The sequence below is a fragment of the Pezoporus flaviventris genome, unplaced genomic scaffold (genome assembly GCF_033815535.1).
Source record: "Pezoporus flaviventris isolate CSIRO_AGI_PZ_B2104156 unplaced genomic scaffold, CSIRO_AGI_Pfla_v1 ptg000001l, whole genome shotgun sequence".
NCBI classification, from domain to species: domain Eukaryota; kingdom Metazoa; phylum Chordata; class Aves; order Psittaciformes; family Psittacidae; genus Pezoporus; species Pezoporus flaviventris.
In genome coordinates this window covers 6240034-6261794 of record NW_026892549.1, presented here as the reverse complement: position 1 = coordinate 6261794, position 21761 = coordinate 6240034, and the positions used below count along the sequence as shown (strand labels likewise).

Here is a 21761-nt window from a genome sequence, read left to right as displayed (position 1 = left end):
AAACACCAACAGCAATTTTAAAACAGAGGAGAAGAACATGCGTTATCAGCCTGAATGAAACTTCTGACCATAGACAACACATGACTGACCTGTCATGGAACGGGATGCCAGGGCTAAATTGCTTATCCAACACTATCTCTAAATCCAGTTGGTGAAAGGTAGTAGTTTATGATTTGCTCATAGGAGTCTCTTAAAATCCCAAGTCTAGGCCTTGGATACTGGAAGACCACTGCAAAACCACTGTGAGACAGCTATGCAAGAAATGCATCTAAACAGTAAATTAATATAGCAGGGGAGGCCTTACCATCTCATCTTGGGTTGGATCATTATCAAAGATCTTCATAGGAGGAGGAAGAGGTGTGTGAGACTCTTCATCTGGTTCATCTTCTCCCCAACCTTTCTTGCTCTTCTGAAGAAAAGTTAAATATAATTAGGAGCAGTGACAGGTTTCTTTTATCCTTTTAGATATCCAAGCCCTACCACCAGGCTTTGAGTCTGTTACTACTAATTCTGCCTCAATATTGCACTGGGTGAAGAGAACTGCAGGCAATGCTAAGAATCGCAGAAGAGAAGCAACAAAGACATAAGGTTTTGCTGGTTAACCCTGGTGCATTCTAAGAGTTACAGAAATACAATTTACAGGTAACCCAAGCAGCCAAGGCAGTTACAGCTGTCTGTGTGGTGATGGGAAGTATTTTTTTATGTAAATGAGAACAGCTCGATGTACAGTTTTAAATGTGCTCCTCTATTTGTCTTCAGTTGGTATCTTCTCCAGTTTTGGTTTGTAATTCTTTATTCGCTGTATCAGGAAAGAGCCATTCTGGCAAAGAACATGCCTGCAGAGAAACTGTGGCTACAAATACATAGCAGATAAAACAGAAACGTGACTATTTCTCTGAGTGTTTTCTTTCAATAAGGAACTACACTGCCATGGTAGGATAAAGGTGATATGAACCTCAGTGATCATAAAAAGTAATAACAGCTGCTCAAGAGTAACTTCCTTCCTATTCTTAGCAGCTTTCTAATAGGCTATTAAAAAAAATCTAGTCAAATGACAATAATATATGTAGATTTTGAAATGCTGTTCCTGTATATTCCATTGCTCATTGGATAACAATGCTATTTGCAACACAGCTTCAATCCATGCAATTTTACATGATTCGCTGCTCTCTCTAGACACTAAAGGAACTGATTACTCAAGCATGACTCGCACACCACAGAAGAGACTAGCAGAGATATGATCTTTACTTCAACAAACACCAATACACACCTCATCTGCGCTGTCTCCTTGAGGAGTGGTTTCATCTCCAGTCTTTGGTGAGCCGAGGTCAAAGCTCTTCCTACCATCTCGCACCTTCTTCTGTTTCTTGATGTTGCTCTCGGTCTTCCCGCTGTTCAGCCGGCGCACAGGACTAGTCAACCATTTCTTCAGGGTGTTTGTTGACCGTTTGGGGCCAGGAGAACTCTGGATGGAGTTGAGGGATGGCTGAGGTTGTAAATTGGCCACTGAATCAGACTTGCCTCCATTGTCATTGGAAGAGACTGAATATGCGTCTGGAAGAAAACAATGCAGGTGAGAGTTCACACCGGCACCTCCTCTATTTCCTAGTGCACATCAAGCACTTAGCAGTCCTAAGCATGAAAATAAAGCTGCTTTGATGAAAGGTTTTGTGACTTCATTGTGCACCAGAGAGAGAAATACGCCCTGCAACAGGCATTTTTCACAAACACACTCTTCTCATTTCCCACCACACTATCTGTCCTTAGAAAGACCACAGACAGCAAAGTTATCTAGTTTTTGATGAAAGCTTGAATTTCATGCAAAGTGCTGAACTTTTCATCTTCTTCCCACAGATTTCATCATGATTGCCAGGAAGAAAATAAGCACAAAAGGATTATTAAAGGAAACCTGACAGTCACCAACACTTTGTCAAGTTCCAAGTCCCTAAATATTTCTCAGCTGTTGCCAGACCCAATGACATGACTGCTAGTTAGACTAGTTATTAACTTTTTAAGGTCATTTGAAGCACCTTAAAATCACCTCCTTTGCCCCTGAAAGCAATTTGTCAGAAGACTTCACACTTCCCCTAGAACTGAGGAACTGGAATGAACACTTACAAAAGTGACAAATTGTTCAAACTGAAAGAAACTCCAAAGAAGGAGATACACGGGAGGCTTAAAATTTAAAAAGATTTCCATTATATCCAAGCAGGAGGATCTGCTGAACTGTATCCAATGCCAATTACTGATACACATGTTCAGACTAGCACTTTAAAAATGAGTGCAACCTCCCTTACTCCCAGCAAAAGCAACAGACCAAAGATGTGCCGATGTCAAGAAGTCTTTAGTACCAAAACAAACAAGTCACAGTCACAGATTTCTCAGCTGTCCTTTAGGAACAAGCACCCTGCCTTCACCTTTCTGAAACCACGGCAAGGCAACTCCCTCCCTCCTCAGGAGCAATCAGGGACCGAGATGTTGAATCCCACAAGGTTTATTTTATTTTTTTTCAACAGAATTAAGAAATTGTCACCCTCCTGTAAGATACATCTCAGACTGTGCATCAGAAAGCGGTCAGCTGAGGTTTTTAAACATTTTTGGATGGCTATCTCCAAATCTTTTACCTGCCCCAGCAGAAAATAAAACCCTAAGTTATGACACACGAAAACAGCCCGGTGCCTCTAGCCATTCTCAGTTCAGCAATATGTATCGTCAGAGATACTGGCTAGTACACATGTGGAGGGAGAGCCACTCTTCCAGAGAATCATCACATACATTGTTTTAGAAGCCAGTTTCTGCTAACTGCATGCAGAGCTCCTACCCCACTGGGCAGAGCTGCTGCTCAGAGAGCAGAGACTGCAGCCTGCCTTGCGGGCTATGCACTGAGCAGAGATTGCAGCCTGCCTTGTGGGCTATGCACTGAGCAGAGACTGCAGCCTGCCTTGCGGGCTATGCACTGAGCAGAGATTGCAGCCTGCCTTGTGGGCTATGCACTGAGCAGAGATTGCAGCCTGCCTTGCGGGCTATGCACTGAGCAGAGACTGCAGCCTGCCTTGCGGGCTATGCACTGAGCAGAGATTTCAGTCTGCCAGCTTGCAAACTGCAGACCATGAGAGTTGCAATATTTTATAATATTTTATAACCATAGACAGCCTCAGTCAGGAGTGGAACCAATAATTTATTACATACCTGAGGTCAAAAGTCAGATTTTTAGAACATACGGAAATAATCGTAACAAGCTAAAGGAAGTCAAAGTTCATTTCCCAGACAGGAAGAAAATCCAAACCATTTGTCTTCTGATGACATGAGGAGCGAGTGTGAGAGGGTCTGGGCCACGGACGGATCCCAGGTGGAGCTCCTAGGTTTTTCTGACATTCCTCCATAAGGGCATAGTAACAGTCTTATCTCAAAAAAGGCCTGGATTTAGCTAGCTCTTGTTGATGTTATTTCATGCACATGAAGTGGTTTTAAATCAACCAGTGCAAGATAATATTTGTCAGTGGCCAGCTTATCTTCCACTAGATAGGCTTTAGATAGTGTCCCTCACAGGCTCCACGTGATGCTCTAGCAGTTTATTGGCACTCCCTGTGTCAGCAAAATTCAAGTTTTCGTGACAGAGATTTTGATTTTGCAAGTGCCCTCACCCCTCCAACCCCCCAGCAGAATCAAAAGTCCCACAGGTGACCAGGGACACCTGAGGGCTCATTGCCAAGGGGCTCCACCAAGGAGGGTGCCCTCAGGTACCTGTTCTCCCACTGCCACTGCAAGAGGATTAACATGGGGAATTACTGGTGCAAAGGGAATTGGGTTAAAGTCATGGAAGGAGAAATGCTGGAACCGATCACCCTGTGGAGGCTGCTACTGTCAGGGAGGATTTGGGGCAAGCAGCTGTATCATGGACTCACTGTCTTTGCTTGGGACTGGGCTCAGGGGGTGAGGTTGCAGAGAACTGAGGACAAGCTGGTCTTCCCACACCTTGGTTGATTAAAGTACAGAGAGGATTTACTACAGCTTAGAAGTAACACAGTCCAAACCACTACCACCAGTCAGTGGCACCTTGCCAATTTAACTTTTAGTAAGGAAAGGGAGCTGATAGAAGGCTTAATGGAGCCTGGGACAACCTCAGGACTTGTTCCTGAGACACAGAATCCTACCTCAGCCTGGCAGGCTCAAGGCAGAGCCAAACCCAGAAGTTCACGATGTTAAGGGTCAAGAACCTCCCTTTCCACCAGGAAATGCCCCTGGTTTTACAAGCAGGGCCAAGTCTTGGCCTTGCTGCCTCCCTCCCCTTTCCCCAGGCAGCACAGCCTGGGCTGGGGCACAGACAGACACACAGCACCTCACACTGCAGCACTCTGCTCAAGCCTGTGCTGGGGAAGTGATGGTCAGCCATCGTCCCTGTCCTCCCTATAAAGGCAGCAGATGGGCAGAAACAGGCCAAGTTCTGAGCTGGCCCACAGCCCACCTTGCTGGCTTACAGGGATATTGTTCAAAGTTTAACCTAGAGCCAGGAAATCATCATCAGACCAAATATCAGGCCTCCAGAGTCATCAGGCCATGATGAAAGCCAACCTGAACATTTCCAGAGGGAAGCATGTTACCCTATGCAATGATTTCACTTGAATAAGTCTCTGGATTTTGCCACTCAAGGTCATGCCTTTGGTGATGAAAAAGCATATTTACCAAGGCATTACAAAATCTCAGTCATGCCATGCTTTACACAGCCCTGGCAGATATGAAGTCTCCTTCTTTCTCCTTGCCTGCTGAACTGTCCTGGCTGACCACTCTAAGGCGTCTGGGAGACAGCCCAGTCTTCGCTTGGCCCATGCAGCCCAAGAGTGGAAACATGGCTTTATCTTGCCCTTACATTTTAATGTAGTCTCTGCTGGCTAAAGGATGGGCAGGGAGGCATAGAGAACGTCTGTTATAAGTCTCCCAGCTCCTCACCCACCATAACAGCCCCTTAAGGTGGGGTGAGTTTGCTCTATCCAGGACCCTATGCATGTACAAACCACTCCCCTGTCCCACTTCCTACCATTGCCAAACATGCACTATCCAATAAACCCCCCCCTCCCCCCAGTATTCATAACTTTTTCTCCTTTTTAAAGGAACTGCAAATATAAGCACATTTGTGACCAAGACACACTTGCTGTTTGCCAGTCGTGCTGAGAACGATTTCCTTTGCATACAAAGCAGGTCACCCTGACATGGCTGCAGAGGCAGGACCAGAGCTCAAAGACGAGCAGAGCTCATGAAATGACAGACAGAAACTTGCAACACAAAAAATCTGCCAGGAGAGACTTTGGAGACAACCTCCTAAGGCGTACTTGTGTGTGCTCCACTGCTTACACAGCACGTACAGCTACAAACACATTAATCATGACACTTGATATTAGCCTGAGATCCAGACACCAGGTGGATCAAGTGGAAGGTGAGGACATGTTACTGTGTTCTTCTTGCAAAGCACTAGCACATATGTACTTTGCAAACTGTATTGGCTTAGCAGTTCGGAAAGTTCACTCAAGAAAAGCCAGAGAGCACTGTGGAAAAGATGCAGCGGCACACGGCATGGTAACTCAGGCAGCCACCACTGCCCACAGGAACCAGGAAAGCAGTGGCTGCCCTCACACTGCAGTGGGTCTGCAGAAACCTCAGAGCTCAGCAAAGCTGCAGAGAGCAGCTGTCCTGCCACCAATGTCCTAGGACACACATATCTAAAAAAAGGTATCTGGTGAAGCAAAGTGGGTGTAGGGAGGTCAGCAGACTAGTGTGGCTAGATTGACTTCCTGGCCAAACCATTCATTCAGACAGATGAAATGATGGTTTCCATAACACCCCTGAGCAAACCTCCAAGAAACCTCTGGCAATAGGTCTGTGACAGATACTCAGCCAGACTGAAGAGCTTTAACATTCAGAGCTTTTGCACTGCTGGAGGCAAGAAATATTTGTTGTTGTTGCTCAAGTGAACAGACATCTATAAAAACACAGCTCTTTTACTTGAAAAACGGCAGGCTGCAGTTCTGTGCAACCCTGGGTAAAGGGAAAACCAAAAATCTCACCAATCCCTTTTAGAGGCACAGTTATATTCCCATTTGAGTCAGTAGGAATTACTGCTGGAACACAAATAAATTTTATTTTTACCTCCCTGTTCCCCAGAGCACGCACAGAGGGGAGGTCTTTCTGATCAGGCTCATGCAGCAGTGGACTCATCTACAGGACTCAGATCTCTAACGGGGAAAGGCTTCTTACAGAGCAACTCAGAAGAAAATATCAGGCTTCTCTTTTTTGACCCACATTAATCACAGATTGTATTTGACAGGAAGGAAATATGCTTCCATAACCAGAAGTTAATACAAAATAAGGCTATGATGACAAGTGACCACAGCAGGGCACGATCTTGTTTTAGGTGAGGCAAATCTTCTGATTTATGTATGGCTCCATTTCTTATCCCAGAAAAACAGCCTGAGAGAAGAAGATTTTTCCACAGAAGTCAAATATGATGAGCCAGAATGGGAACTCTGTAATCCTATTAGCATGTGCATTTAAATCAACATTTTTCGGAGAAATAATTCCATTCATGAATGAAAGCCAATAATGACAATCTGACCAATGAGCACATAAATCAGCTCTGCTGTGCTCGACAGAGCCCATTTTCCATATTTAGTGATTCCTGTAAAATAACATTTCTGACAAAGATGGAATTGAATCAGATGTGGGTGAAAGACTAACTTGGTCTTTAGTCAAGCTATTACTGCTTGGAGAATGTGAATCTCTGTACCAGGAAATCTTGGAAAGCAGGTGTCACCTAGACCCATCCTATGACAAAGCAAAGCCTCTATTACATTATTTCACAGTAAACCAATAGGAATTATGGAAACCATCAAAATGCACCCTCTCCTGCCCTTTCCAAGAGCATCTCCTTCACCATGCAGACTGTAGGTTCCAGTTCACAGCTCTCAGCTCCTCGAGGCTTTATATTCTCCTTTGGGAAATGCTGCTAGTAGAGCCATCTTGGATCTGCTCAAGGGCTTCAGGGATGAAGTTCTACTTGACAGATGCAAAGATGGCAGAACGAGCTTTGAAAACTGCATATTTGGTCTATTTTGTGCTTTTATATTAAATGTCCAAAACACGCTTAGTGAAACATTTTTATTGGCACTAGTCAGGATTACAAAACCTTGCGGCTTAGGCAGATGACAGTGCCGATCCTGGTTTTAGTGTTAGAGCCTACTCTGCCTGTAAAACCTGTCATGGATTTGCAAAAATATGGGAGGCAACAACTTTTGGATAATACAAAGTCACTTTACAGCTATTCCTCAAGTGAAAACACTACTTCATAACAATATAAATAATGCATCTGACAACTTTTAATGTCAACAGATAAATTGTCTCCTCAGGCACTACCTCCAAAAAAGGTTCCAGAGAAGAATGTAAGTGAACATGAGGAAATTTTCAGGCCCATGTCACACAGAGATAGAGGACAACTTCCTTGAAAAACTCTTTATATTGGAAGCTCGTTTCTTTTCAAAATGGAATTGCAAAACTTGACCTGGAATCCTCCATTGCTCCTCACTTGCTCCCACCTCTGCTCAGCCGCTGTATGTGTGTTTCAACGCAGACCTACCCCATACTTTGACATGAGCAGAAAATGAGAACAGACCACACAGGACCCAGTTTCACACCAGAGGGTAAAGACACATTCAAACTACATGACTGAAATCCAAATGCAAATTCTCTGAGGTTCAAATGTTCTCCCTAACTTTATAATCTCCTGGAAATGAGCAGAACTGAGAAAGTTCAACTGAATTTTCTGTTTGTGTCTTGGACTATCATTTGAAGCTTCAAGCTGGAAGTAACATCAAAAGGCAAAAATCAATCTGGCAGAATTCTCACAATTCCATTTATGTGGATGAAATTACTTCTTTCCAAACTCAAGAAGAGTGGTCTGGAGTTAATATTTTATGCAAAGGTTTCTAGTCCAATAGAGAAAGTAGCCTACACTGCTAAAAGCAGACATACTTGATAATCACTGTAATGTAAAAACTCAACATTTGACTTTCTGTCAACATGTAAACAAGACTAACTTCCAAAGAGAACAGGGGAAAAAAGAAGGACTGAAAACTAAATTAATCACACAACATTCAGAACTCACTGCTTCTTTTTTAATAGCTGATATTTCTTAGAAACAGGAAAGAAGAGCTGCTTTGAGTTAGAGAATGATCTGCAGAGTTCCCTTTAATTACACTGCAGAGCAGAGGATGCTCCTGGAGGATTCTGCATGTAGGTTTTTGCCATTGGAAAATGGTTTTAATATTCAGCTTCCTGATCATTACTTCCAGGTAAAAACCTAAGCTGGGGAAAACAAGCATTTGACTAGCTGAGGTGGGCAAACACTGTCACTTGGAGAAGCGCATTTTTGCTGCTGGCAGCAGCTCACCTCATGCTCTCAGCAGTCAAGGAGCTGTGCACACTTGTGCCCTAGGGTGATGCAGAGCAAGAACCCTGTAGGAGCCTCTCTCTTTCCATTAACTACAGAGGGAGTCTGAGGAAATTACACCCTTAGCTAAATTTAGTTATTGCGAATCCCCTTCCCACATTTAAGTATGTTTCATACCAGGCCGATCTCGCAGCAGGAAATGATTAGCAGAAGTTAAGCATCTGACAATTCACTTTAATGAGCAATAACTCATGGCAACCTGCCATTAGCTTCAGTTGAATAGTTTTTATTTTTAGCTGGTGTTGCTCAGATGCAGCTTTCATCCAGCATGTGCTGGGAAAGCTGACATCCCAAAGTAGTCTCCAGGTCTTGGTTGTGCCAGTCGGAGTGTCAGGGCTTGAGAGCTCCAGTTCCTGGAGGTCAGAGAAAAGTCACTGCAGTTCTGGGAAAGTTTCAAAGAGTGAGATAAAACCAAAAGCCTGGAGAAACAGCACAGAGGCACATGGTCTCAAGAGACCTTGCAAGAGAAGTTACTGAAATCCTGAGAGCATGTTGAATGAGCGAGCTGGGTCTCCAGGGAGAAAAACAGCAGAAGGAGAATGCACAGAGAGACAGCCTGCTGAAATAAAACATGACTTTGTTACTTTTTCAAGAGTTCCTTGTAAGAGGAACAGCTACAGAAGTCATCTCTATTGTATCTGCTGCTTTATGTGGACTTTGTATTATTGTCAGAGGTGACTGTAAGGAGGACACAGGAAAAAGAGGAAGGCAAGTCCTCAGATGAATACAGGGCAGGGTCTCTTCTCCTAGAGGCGTGCATTTAACGGAGGAGCTGCTGCACATAAAGGCAGAACGTGTCTTTGTGCCTCTGAAGAAACTCGCAGGAGAAGTGTGCAACTCAACTCCACGGCCCCAAGCCCTTGAATAGCAGCTGGAACACCTGCAGTCCTCTTCTCCAGGTATCCCGCTCAGAAATGGGTTTCCATATAAGCTTGTAACTGTGATGGGTAGCTACGATTTCTCTGAAGGTAGGTTTTGAGCCTTTTTCTCTCCATTTATGATTTTGAAAAATTCATCCTGCTCCAGAGTCCCATCTGATCCCTTGCATAAGCTGCTGTGAGTTCATGACAAGAAAAATAAGAGAACAAACATCTACAGAGTGAATCCACTAACCACTGGTGAGATACTCCTAGCCAGATCCTATCCCAAAATACTATGAAATAGGTATGTTATTGGCCTGATGGAAGCCCTTCAAGGGAACCTTGCTTATCTCCCCAGCAAAGCAGTAACTTTTTAGAATAGATTTTTACTGAATAAAAAGATGTGGAAATGCTCAGAAAAAGAGCAGCTGCTCCACACGGTAGTGTTTGAGGCCAGACACAGTATTTCTATGCACTCGATTTCATTTACCCATTCTCGTGCCTTGGGTTTGCACCCAGCACATGTGCTGGACCAGCCCAGAGCACAGCGACAGCAAGTCCCATACATCTGCTGGGAGCACACGTTGAAGCAGCCTTCCTGTAACACGTCACAGCCTGGAGAGTAGATTTCTGAAATCCAGAGGCATGCACGTTGCTTCAGCAAGGAAAGGAAATAAAAAGTCACAACTAATAAGATCCAGAAAGGGCATGCTTTTTTTTTTTTTTTTTGAACAAATCAACATTTATTTCAATTTAGTCAAACAAATCCTTGAAGCATTTCTCTAAGTTCTACTTTACATTTTGTATTTACACTGTCCTCGTTCTGTGACAAAAATAAATGAATTCCCGACCCTGAAGTTTCAAGAATAAGCGGCACTAGAGCAAAAAGAACAAAGCTCCAAACACAAAGCCCCTCAATATATTTTGATAGGAGACTTATGCATGTTCCATAAAGAAGTTCTAACCCTGAACCTTTATGGACACCTATACGCTATGATGACAGGGAAAATGTCATGTTTGAAGCTGAACAAGAGCAGCAGCGTTTGCTGGCCTTTGCAAGTATACTGTTACTTTTAGCATAAGGAACTGTGAAATGCTTAAGACACCCACATAGAAGCAGACTTTTAAACTTTGATCTAAGCAGCTTTGCTCTGTTGGGAGTGTAAGGGTACCAGAGTAGGTGAATACTATCTTTTACCTTGGTAATGGGCATAAAACCAAACTTTATTACACATGGTTTCCAAGCAGCTGTTAGTACAACACAAGCCTTATTCTTCTGCAAAGTGTCAAGGGTCAGCTTCATTCAGCAGCTCCCAAATTGAGCTACTGCAAGAATTTTGAAGTCATTTGTCAGTTAAATGACTTCATTGCTAAGGTCAGCTCTGCCTTATGCTTAAAGCGAGCAACCTCTATGGACCACTGCTGGTGGACCACTCTGAATGAGGGGAAAGGAGGGAGGAAGACGACATTTGAATATCATATTTTGTCCCCTACTTCAAAGGAAACTGTGACTATGTACCCAAACAGTTCCTCACGGGAACAACAGAAGACTACCAGTGACAAAATAAATTGAAATTGAGGGAAAAAAAGCAAGCACAGAACCCAAAAGCTTTTGGGGATAGGAAGGAAAACTGCATGTTGAGAAAGAAGAGATTGGTCATTAAACTTTCCAGGCACACATAGGGCTCAGAAAGCACAGAAAACAAGCAGAACAAACAAACACAACTGTGTGCATCTTAGCGTCAGCTTCTTTTGCCAAATGCAGTAGCTTCCAACATTCAGCAGCTGTCTCTTGCTTTCTAGTGCTGTGGAGTTCTCTTTGGTACTTGGAGGCTGTCAGGAGCTCCGGGCAAAGAGAAAGTCTTTGTCCATTTACCAACCAATTCCAAAGGCGCTGATCTTGAATAACTTTACTAAGCAAGAGTGACACAGATGTCTAGGAAAGGGGGCTTTTCTCTTAGTAAAGTTGTGGTAGGTGCAGTGGAAACCCAAGGCAATCTACATGCTTGACAAATTGTGCCTAGGTAAGAACAGAGTCCTCCATGAACGTCTCTCATTTGTTCACTCTTAAATTATTCAGGCTCTGACAGCCCCTGAAAAGAAAAGAATGGAATAAGAATAAGTTGCAAGTGGTGCAGGCGAGAGTGGACACCACGTAACCACCAAGAACAACAAGGCTGGGGTGTTTGACGACAGACACACTGCAGCTGGAGCCTCCAAGGCTAGAGCCCAAAGCAGCTTCCTCCATGCGCTCATCCTCCAGAAATACCAGCGGGAAATACAAGCTCACAGCAAAGGTACTGGTTGGGATGAATTAAAGGAAGTAATGAATGAAATAAATGCAAACAGTGTTTTGGAAATAAAACACACAGATAAGAAGTGCTGGTGCTTGTGATGTTTTGCTCTTCGGACACAGCACAGGGAAATGGCTAAGCAGCTTGGAGACTTTTAACTGCACACTTAAGACCATCAGTTAGACTTGTGGGAAGCTTTAATTTACTTGGCTTAAGTAGGAAAATCAGAACATTGCTCTCAATCTCACATAACAGGCCCCCACGATCTACATCTTGATTTTTCATTTGACAGCTCTCCATGGTAGGGAGCAGTTCTGTGAGGAACCTTCCCCATGGTGCCAGTCAACAAGTTTATCAAATTTCATGTGATGAATCACTACTGCACTCTATCTGCGTCAGCAAGAAAGATGGGACAGGAACCTGAAATCTCAGAGAGCATCTGCTGTATAGGAACAGGAGAGCTCTCTGCAGCACCCTGTCAAGGTCTCAGCCTTCTGAAGCTGTGCAAGTGCCTTGACTCAGCCATCAGCCTCCCCAGTAAGGCTAGTCCTGAGAAACTCATTGATTATGAACCGCACTGCTTCATCCCCAGCTGCATCTCTGTGTCTAATCACAAATAGCTATAAAAACACTCTACCAAACAACATGTCTAATAAGTGATTATCATTACAAAAGCCATCTTCACTATTGCTGAGTAGCTGCTTTCTTTTGGCTCCATCTTTCAAGGTAATTAAGAGAAAGAAACACTTGAACACAACAGCAAGGGCTGGACTAGCCTACCAGCAGAGGCTCTTTGTTTCTGGACAGATTTTGTCAAGTATGTGTGATCTCTTACTGCAGTGTAAGATGTCAGATCACAGACACCCAACTGCCTGACAGTTTAGTAGCTCCAGGACAAGTGACTGCGGTAAATGTTCAGGAAGCATTAGCCTTTAGATGGCCTCGAGGCATTTCTTAGACACACCACCAGACCAGATTTTACAGTAGCACAGCTTTGAGCAGCTACAGTCCTCCCTGAGCAGCCCAGGAGGTTCAAGCCTGAGTAATTTCCCTGATACTAAGACAAATTCAACTAAGATGCTGCTGTCTGCTCAGCACCTGCACCCTGGCAGGAGCTGTGCTTTGCTATTGTGGAGCTGAAGTTACTATTGTAATATTCAAAGTGTTTGCTTCCTTCTTGCCTAAAGCTATGATTTTCCTCCTGCTGCCCTAGAAAGGATCCCTGATGATTAATACTTCTGTTTCCTAAAGGAAGCTATTCAGTCTCCCCATGCTTCAGCTGAGCAGTGTTTGAACATTTTGTTGATACTCAGGGTTCAAACTACAGAACATACAAACAATGCCAGACTTCAGGCACTTCACTAGTATTAGCTGTGAACCATCTTTTTACATCGTACCACTCAGATACATTTGGATCTAAAATACACTTGCATTTCTAATTAAAACAGATTACCATTAGTGACTAAAGAATGTCTTAAATCAGAATCCTCAGGCCATAAAAGCCAATTGCATGATGCTAAAACTGGATTTCAAAAATATACGTATTATACCCCCTGCAGGACTAATTAAGCAACATCTCTTCAAAAGAGTTCTCAAAAGTGTATTTATTCAGCATGTGGTTAAATTATACTGGGTTGTGCAACACTTTTCATAGCTTGCCTTGGCACTGTAAAAGCAGCAGCAGACAGCTGAGGCCTTGTTTGTCAGGAGTGCTCAACACAGGCAAAACTGATTCGGGACCGCAGTGAGCCCCAGTGAGAAGGAACACACATGCTGGGTCATGCTCTCTGCCTCACAACCACCTAGATGCTGCCTTCACCCCTAATGCAATCCTGCTGCTCCCTGCTGTGCAGCAGGTGTTGGCTTGGCCACAGTTAACTGGTGCCACTGAATGAGTTGATGTGAGTGTACATGTGTGATGTGCTTCTCAGGACATGCAGGCCTATAAAAAGGCTGAAATCAACTGGTAGTTATAAATCTGGAAGCTATAACTACTGACTACTGGATACTCATTTTGTCAACAATTACCTACATGACTTCAAGAAAGTTTTGGAGCACTCACTGAACTGTAATGTCTTTTGAGATAGGTTATAATGTGTTTTGAGACAGGTTAAGACTGCATGTCTTGGGGCTGTAAGAAACCTCTTTTCATTAAAGCTGCACATGCATTATGAAGGGAAGAGGGAAAAAAAAAAACCCAACACAGTGTAACAGGGTACATCCTTGGCTGCTACTCTGCAGCTGTAATTGCCAGCAAGCCTAAACTGCATGACAAAGTGTCCTCAGTGGATTTATCTGTAACTAGCGATGTACCACTCCCAGCTCTCCTTGCGTGCTCAGGGCTGCTTGCTCCATGTGAAATCTGAACATGGAAAAATGCCTGAGAAACAGTAACAGTTGAGACACCTCCAGAATCACTAAATCCAGTCCCTCCTTATCACAGGTTAAGAGTCCATCTCTTTCCTAGGTGTTTAAGCTGTCTTGTGCTAGCGAACAAGGGTTATTTGCTCAAACCTGACATATAAACTGTACTTGTGCTTTCCGGTACAGAGCAACAGTAAATTTCCATGTTTAATGTGCAACCTTCCAATGCAAAAGATAATTTGTCTCCACCAGAAACCACCTACTGGTTCCTCAGGATCACATCTGCTAATGGGTTCCCAGCAGGTCTGGCTCCCAAGCTTTACCCCTTTACATAACTTCAGAGTCTTGCATAACTGGGAAGATATTTGCAGGGATCCAAGATTTCAAAGCTGTTGAGCTGTACCAGGACTAGCAATGGCTGTAATACATGGAATAACCAAGCGCACTGAGGTGCAGTAAGGGCAACAGAATAGTAATTACTAACTCCTCATGTGCCAACATGTGGCAACAAAACAGGAGAAGTATTTTTGCTATTTTCCAAAGGTACTAAGCAACCACTGTATAGTTGAGGAGCACCTGTAAGCATTGGGAAGTTTTGGGAGGTAAGAAACCAGTCAGAGCTATAGTGGGCTTCCTGCAACATGGTGTTACACATGCTACATTAGAGAAAAGCATACAACGAGTACATAAAATTGGTCTCTCTTCTCATCAAACAGAAGAAACCCCAAGGGCTGTTCTACTATAAACTGCTGCAACTCAGTTTGCAAGTTCTACTTTTCATCTCGTTTGGACTTCTCTGGTGAAATGTTCATATTTTGTCCTAATTATCTGAAAGAAGTCCAGGTGATGTGTGTGATTTCCATGTTCTCCGTCTGCCAGGGAGAGGACTACAGGGCTGGTCCAGGACAGAGGACCAAGATGGACTGAGAGGCATGTCAAACTCAACAGGAGACCCAATGGGCTGCACTAAATACGTGTAATCCAAGGAATGGTTTGCATTTAAGCATAATCAGCCACATCAAACATTACAAAATTGAAAGCAAACAGGTTAATGTTTGGTTTGTGGTTTTCTAATGGCAAAGAACATTAGCCAAGGGAGAAGTTTTCGAGCGTATCTCATTAGGTATTTTCTAACAATTCTTTACATGTGCTGCAGTCTTACTTATGATCTACAGATCTTTTTCAAGGAAATAGCCAGGTGTGCTTCTGTACTTGTTTACTTGTTTTAAAAGTACCTTTACATGACATTGAACTGTGAGATGCAATATTAGCAATTGAACTGCTCTGCAATAGCAACTGATATGCAGTGGCTATACTGTCAAAGAACTGGATTTCCTTTCTGAATTGAAAATCACATCTGTAGATCCCTGCTGAAATAATGGACCAACCAATTCTTCTCTTTTGAAAAGAAACTGCAGCTTTTGCCAAAGATGAAAATGTTTTCATAAAGCCTGTTAACAGACAAGAATTACACTGAAACGTAACAGTGTTCCGGTGTGTTTGCGAAGTACCTTGATGTTATTTTTTAGACAGAAACACTTTGAGGTTTGGGTTTTTTTAACTTTAAAATCATAGATCAGTTTTCCTAATACATACACGAGTTTTAACAAGGCGTATGTTGAAACGTAACAGTTTTGGGAAAAAAACAAACAAACAACAAAATCCTTCTGGGATCATGTAAAATAACTGCCCACTTTGCTTCACTTCAAAATTGACAGATTTTATTTCAGCATCTGCACACTGAGTTCCTAAACAATACATCTATCTGGCACTTACTTTATAGGAAAGCAGCATGTTCAGTTACCCTGTGCTCCTTGCAGCTGACAGGGAGTTGTCCAAGCTATATTTTTCATAATTATCTCTTCTCTTTCCCTTAGAATAAAGTCTCCCTTCAGGCTGTTGACAAGATGAATAAAGCCCTGTGAATTCTCATATGCTCCTTGGAGTGAATGGGAAGTTTATGAGCTTTGCCTGCATAAAAGCAAACCCCATGTCTCTTTAAAGCTGGATGAATTTATGAAAGCTGAAAACAATGCAGCAATCCAAATAATAAGGATCCCCACCATGCATTCACCCCTAGATTAGTAAGTGAAAGCTGATCTTTACAAAAGCTCTTGCTATCCATTTTACACATATGAAAGCTTTTCTGTACTTTCATCATATCCTGTATAAAACTACATCTCAAAAGATAAAGCTGAAAGATCAGTCACAAAGAGAGACACAAAGCTGGAGGATGAGGGGATAGCTTGCACTGAGAGAGCTAGAATTGTCTAGCAGTGTGCATGTAACTTTCAAAAAAGAAAAAAATAACACTAATGTTACTTGTATCTTGGGAACCAAGAAAAAGTTGCTAAAGCATCCCGAACACTGGCACCGATATGGTAAACATCAGATTTGGCTGGTGGAAGACGACAGTGGCGACCAGAAAGTCATGTGCAGCAACCAGCTCTTTGAGAAACCTCAAACCTTTATGGTCTTGGACACTTTGTATTTTGTAGTATCATGAACCTACTGAAAACTTGACCTTTTGTATCCCTAACAAGGTTTCTACCCTCAAAAAACCCTGCTGCAAACAGGTAAGATATAAAACCACTCAGAACTAAATAACCCTAAAAAGAGCTCACTGTTCCCCCAGCCTGCCAACAGAGCCATGACCATACTTCTCCCTCAATTGTCCACATTCAGAGGCTGCTTATCAGCCTCATGACTTCTGCTGAAATCCTCCTACATCTCATTGCTGTGTTCAAGGGATGACAGACATGCCACATACTCAAATACTAACAGGTTCAGATCAGTTAGTATTTACTGCAGAAGACTGGCAGGGGGACTCAGGCATGCTTCTGGGACAGGCTTAACACTGGACTCTCAGAAGGGTGGTAAAGCAGGTGCGGGAAAGCACATTTCCACACTAACAGAAAGAGCAGGGGTGTTTTTTGCAGACAGTATCTGCCTTGTGAGTTAATCCTGCCTGCTCAACTGAGCAGCGTTTTCATCAGCTTTTTTGTCCCTTCCAATGACTATCTGTCATGACCTACTCTGACTTCTGACTCAGCCTGCAGAAGTGGGAAAACACAAGACTTGGAAGAGATGTTCCTGTCATGGGCTTACCAGTATTCTCTTAATAACTCTAGAAGAAAAATAACAACAACTCTCCCAAGTCTCACCACAGCCATTTGCTTGTGAACCTGCCAGGAGAAAGAGCTGAGCACAGCTCTGGCATGGGAGGCTGCCCACAGAAGACTAGTACACTTGATCCTCTTGACTTCACTGAGATGCAACTAACGAGCAACAGATGGACTTCACCCAAGTGAAGTTCGGGGAAGGTAAGAGTTTCCTCATATTTCTCATTCAGGAATGACCAGGAAACTAAGTGAGCTTTGGTTGACACCCTCAATTTTACTATTGTTTTCTCCTCTGCCTCAGTTTGACGGAACTGCTTTGGCCATGAATTCCATTATGCTTTACACAGTGTAACCATGGCTCAGCCTGAAACACTAAATAAAATATGTTCAAATTAGGAAATGTTATGGGCTTGAATATATTACTGCAGATCACCCTCTTGCTACTACTCAGCACAAAGGTACCAGTTTCTTTAGCAAAGCTCTGCAGCTCACTGTAACACTGTCAGCACCTTCTATAAAAAGCACCATCAGATCTCACTTTTTACCTAACGAAGAAATAACTTTTATTAGCATGCTGTTGACAACCCTTGTAATGATGCTGGTTTGCCTAACTTCCAGTTAAGGCTTTGTTTCTGACCAGCTAGCAAAGATATGCAAGGTCATTGTATCACCATCACTCTGTCAAGAGAAGCTTACTCTGTTAATCTTACAGCAGAGGTTCACCAGACTGAGCCAGTATGAAATCAAAGACTCAGGGAAGGATAGTAGGAAGAGGAAAATGAAGGAAAGAACAAAACCAAGGACAGTAAAAAAAAATCCAGAAGGAAGAGCATAACTACAGGAGATAGGATAAGCCACAGGAAATTTAAGTAAGAGCTTTACAAGTTTAAATACGAGTTTAGTACAGACACAAACCCACTCTCATTTTTAACATAATGAGATTAAAGATTTGATATTCTGATTAAGTTTCTTTTATTCTGAAATTAAAAGTTATCATACGAACAACAGCCTGCTCAGAACGGCAACTGTTGAAGGAGTCAGAGGTACATTTCTTTACTGAAGCTGAATTGGTGCATCCATTTAAATCCTTCCCTCTTTCTGGCTACCCTCAAGTAAAAAGTGTTTGATATTCTCACCTGAAGCCACTCTGCAGCCACGTAATATTACCTAGAATATGGCGTAAGGTGTTGCACTGTAAACTCATGCTGATAATAGACTACTCTTAACCACAGACTGGTTAAGAGTATCTTTGGGTTGTACCAGATGCACCCATAGCTAGCTTCTCAAATCCAGTAGATGAGAACATCTCCCTCCTTGTGCTCAAAGAAAAGCATTCCCTACACCTTGCTAGTGCTTTCCACCCTCTGGTGCCCCTTAGGGCAACAAAACCGCAGTGTGCCTTAGGTTGAGCCAGAACTGGATGAGCTCCGATACTGCAAAGAAATGTCCTCTAAATAAGGGCATGGGTACAATCCAGCACACAAAATCTAGGTTAAATCTGAGTCACTGAGTAGCCTTTACAGGTCTACTGTACATCAGAGCCTGGATTTCAGTCCCCACCTGACCCAAGCTCCATGCACCTACCACTGAGCTTCAGAGCTCTGTGCAGTAGGTAGCGCAGAGCAATAGCACTCACCTGCTGGACTTTGCTTTGTGTTCAAAGGCAACAAATTGTTGACCTTGTCCCACTCAAGGCATGCAGCTGACTGATTTCTAAGAAGAGTTCAACAACTTTCTAATTATCAGAAGACCATCTGAATTCAAACCCTCCCATTAGTCTGCTTTCAGGGCCAATTTTGCAGCCCTAAGAAGCATCCCATTATACAAGGTCACTTAGCACTTGTGCATTTAGGAGGTACAGCAAAAAGCCTTTCTTGCCCACTCTTGACTGATTAAGGCCATTGGCCTAAAGGCTGTGCAAGTCTAGGCTCTTAAATATCCCTTTTTATGGCTGAAAGCAAGTGACAGACTCTTGCTTTGAGGCACTCCTATATTAGGATTCATATCTCTCCATACTTCATAACAGACAAGTAGTCCTTATTTAGTTCATACAGGAGACTATCAGGGTCAGAGCAAAACTGCAAATGGTACTGTCAGTTGCTTTCTCTGGATAGATCCCAGTAGCTTTGTACATGGGCAAGGCTGACAAGAGAAACAAGCAAAAAACCAGTATCAAGGTCTCTACTGCTGCAACAGCCAGCATAAAATTGATGAAAAAGAGGAGTTTGAGCTCTCAGTCAAAATCCTTCAGAGAAATGCCTAGTTACACCAAACTTACATTTTATGACCCAGTTTCGTTTTTTTCCAGCTCCTTATTATTATTGCTATTTAGGAGATCAAGCATCCACATCACCATCAAGCTCCACAGCATCAAAAGCACTGACATAGCTTGTGCTGACACAACCTGTGTTTTGGGCATAGACTGCATGCTCATCTTCTCAATTCCTCTCACTGAAGAGTTCATACTGGCACACAAAAAAACCCTACTCATTTGATACAAAAGATCGAGATACATCAGGCATCTGTCACCAGGTAAAGGCAGAGCCACATTTCCAAAGGCAAATGCAAGGTCATGTATGGGGCAGCAGTGAGAACAGCTCCAAGGTGCTTCACATCCATTTTAAACACAAACAACAGCCACCTATTTGCACTGCATGTCTGAGATCACTGAGAAGCCCTGGGATTAAATGTCTCCCAGAAGCAAAGATGATCACTGACAATGCAGAATATATCAAGTTAGAGCCTCAAAGGTCTAGCTGACACATTAAAGCATCTCCAAGCTTAATGGCAGAAGCTGCCAACATGAGAACAGTGATGCTGTAGTTTGGGGCACCCAAATCCCTCGTCAAATGTCAGGTTTGGTACCTGCTTATATTCAGGGAGTAGTATTTCCACATCTGACTACCTCTGATTTTTCTTTAATACTTACAGCATAACAGCTAGCCTTTTACAACTTTTTGCCTGAAGTTTACTACTGAGGACATGAAAGAAGTAAAGCAATTGGTATCTCAAAACACTTTTTGTCACTATCCTGGCAAATTAGAACTGCAGAGTTAACATTTCAGAAGGAGAGAGAAGAGCCAGCTGTTTTCCCTTCCCCCTTCTAGACACGCTTGCAGGCAGGACAGGCAGCAGAGAGATTTTAATCTGTTAGAATCAACATTTTAAAGACCAGAGCCAGTAAAGCACAGGCTTTTTTTCATGGTAATAATTTAGTACCACAACCCTTCTCTTAGCAGCCTTACCCCTATAACCAGGTTACATAGTCCTTCTTAGAGGTTTCAAGACAGCAAAGTTTTGTACATTGACCTCACGAGCCACTTCTTTGGCATGAAGTAGCGTGTCTTCCCCATGCTGCAGAAGATCAATGTCTTACGAAATCATAGCAAACTCTATCACCACCTAGTTTGCTGCTGTCACCACATAACTGTGACTTTAGTTCAGTAACTGGGCAAACAGAGCTCCTACACTGCAAATGTGTGCTTTAAGAAATCAATAAACCCACCCATCCTCAAAGTCATCTTTATCTGGTGATGTACAAATGGGTTCCACAAGTACAAAAAAAATGTATTTAAAAGCTTTCATTTAAAAAAATAAAAAACGACCCACAACAAAAGGCAAGTTTGTTTTTTTTTTTTTTTTCTTTTGGGACATTTTTTTTTGCTTGGCCATTCAGAGAAGAGGAAACACTGAAATACTGCACACAGATCTTCAACAAACTCATATTATCCAGAACAAGTTCAAGAGCTGTATCACAGCATGAAGACTACAGGCTGGGAAATCTCCAGTCAAAGCATCTGAACTGCCCTGCTCCTTGTAAACGCCAGATTTCTATTTTATTTTTATAAGCCCCTCTAGCTGCTGCGGCTTTCCCACATCTCTCCGAGCGTTTCAGCCCAGCCAGCTTCCCCAGACCTTCCCAATTCACCATTCACAGATCTGCGAACTGTGAGAAACAGATGTTCTCAAAGCATTTTGCTCCTATCCAAGGCCAAGAAAGACTGGAAAGACAAAAAAAAAACCAGAACTCGGATTTAAGCAAATATTTCTCCCTGCCCTATTGACCTCACAGTCCCAAGGTGTTTCCTACCAGCAACGATAAAAAGTGTCCTGTCAGCTTCAGACCTCTCCCTCCCGGTGCCCATGGCCGGCCTCCCGGAGGCTTGCGGGGGCCACCGGGCTGCGGGACGCCGGGCCCAGCCGCTCCCCGCCTTCACCTGCCCCTTCCCCCGGCGTCCCCGGGCAGGGCGGGCTGGCGGCGGGGCACTGCCGAGCTCCCGGCCCCTCAGCGCCTGCCCCAGACTCCTGGGGGAAAGCTCCCCACGCCCCGTCCCCCACCGACCTTTGCAGGAGGAGCAGCAGCAGCACTTCGCCAAGAGCCATCCTACACCGGAGCGGGCGGGATAGCCGCGCCTGCCCGCTTTCATGCTGCCTTCGGGCTGCTCATGGCAAGGAGCCACCGGTCCGCTTAGGAAAAACAACAGAGCACGGAGGAATTAGAGAGGAAAAAAAAAGGAAAAAAGCCCTAAGGCCAAAAAAAAAAAACATTTAAAAATAGCCGCGATAAGCACCCGCGCCGCCCGCAGCCGCCGCTCCCGCCGTGCCGCCGCACCTCGGGGGCGGG

At 43.5% G+C, this 21761-nt stretch overlaps 1 protein-coding gene across 14 annotated transcripts in view; it reads right to left on the bottom strand.

The window, feature by feature from the left end:
• The window catches only part of KALRN (kalirin RhoGEF kinase), a 514073-nt gene that overhangs the window by 56091 nt on the left and 436221 nt on the right, over positions 1-21761 (bottom strand). For 10 of the 14 annotated variants that reach the window (XM_061471725.1, XM_061471773.1, XM_061471114.1 and 7 more), the window contains 2 exons: positions 1271-1554; positions 305-409 (listed from right to left, as the gene is read on the bottom strand). In XM_061471725.1, the coding sequence (XP_061327709.1) occupies positions 305-409; positions 1271-1554 (389 nt within the window). Of the gene's footprint in view, positions 1-304; positions 410-1270; positions 1555-10053; positions 11451-21479; positions 21654-21761 lie in introns of those variants that run through there. The other 4 variants (XM_061471202.1, XM_061471635.1, XM_061472177.1 and 1 more) reach the window with 3 other exon arrangements.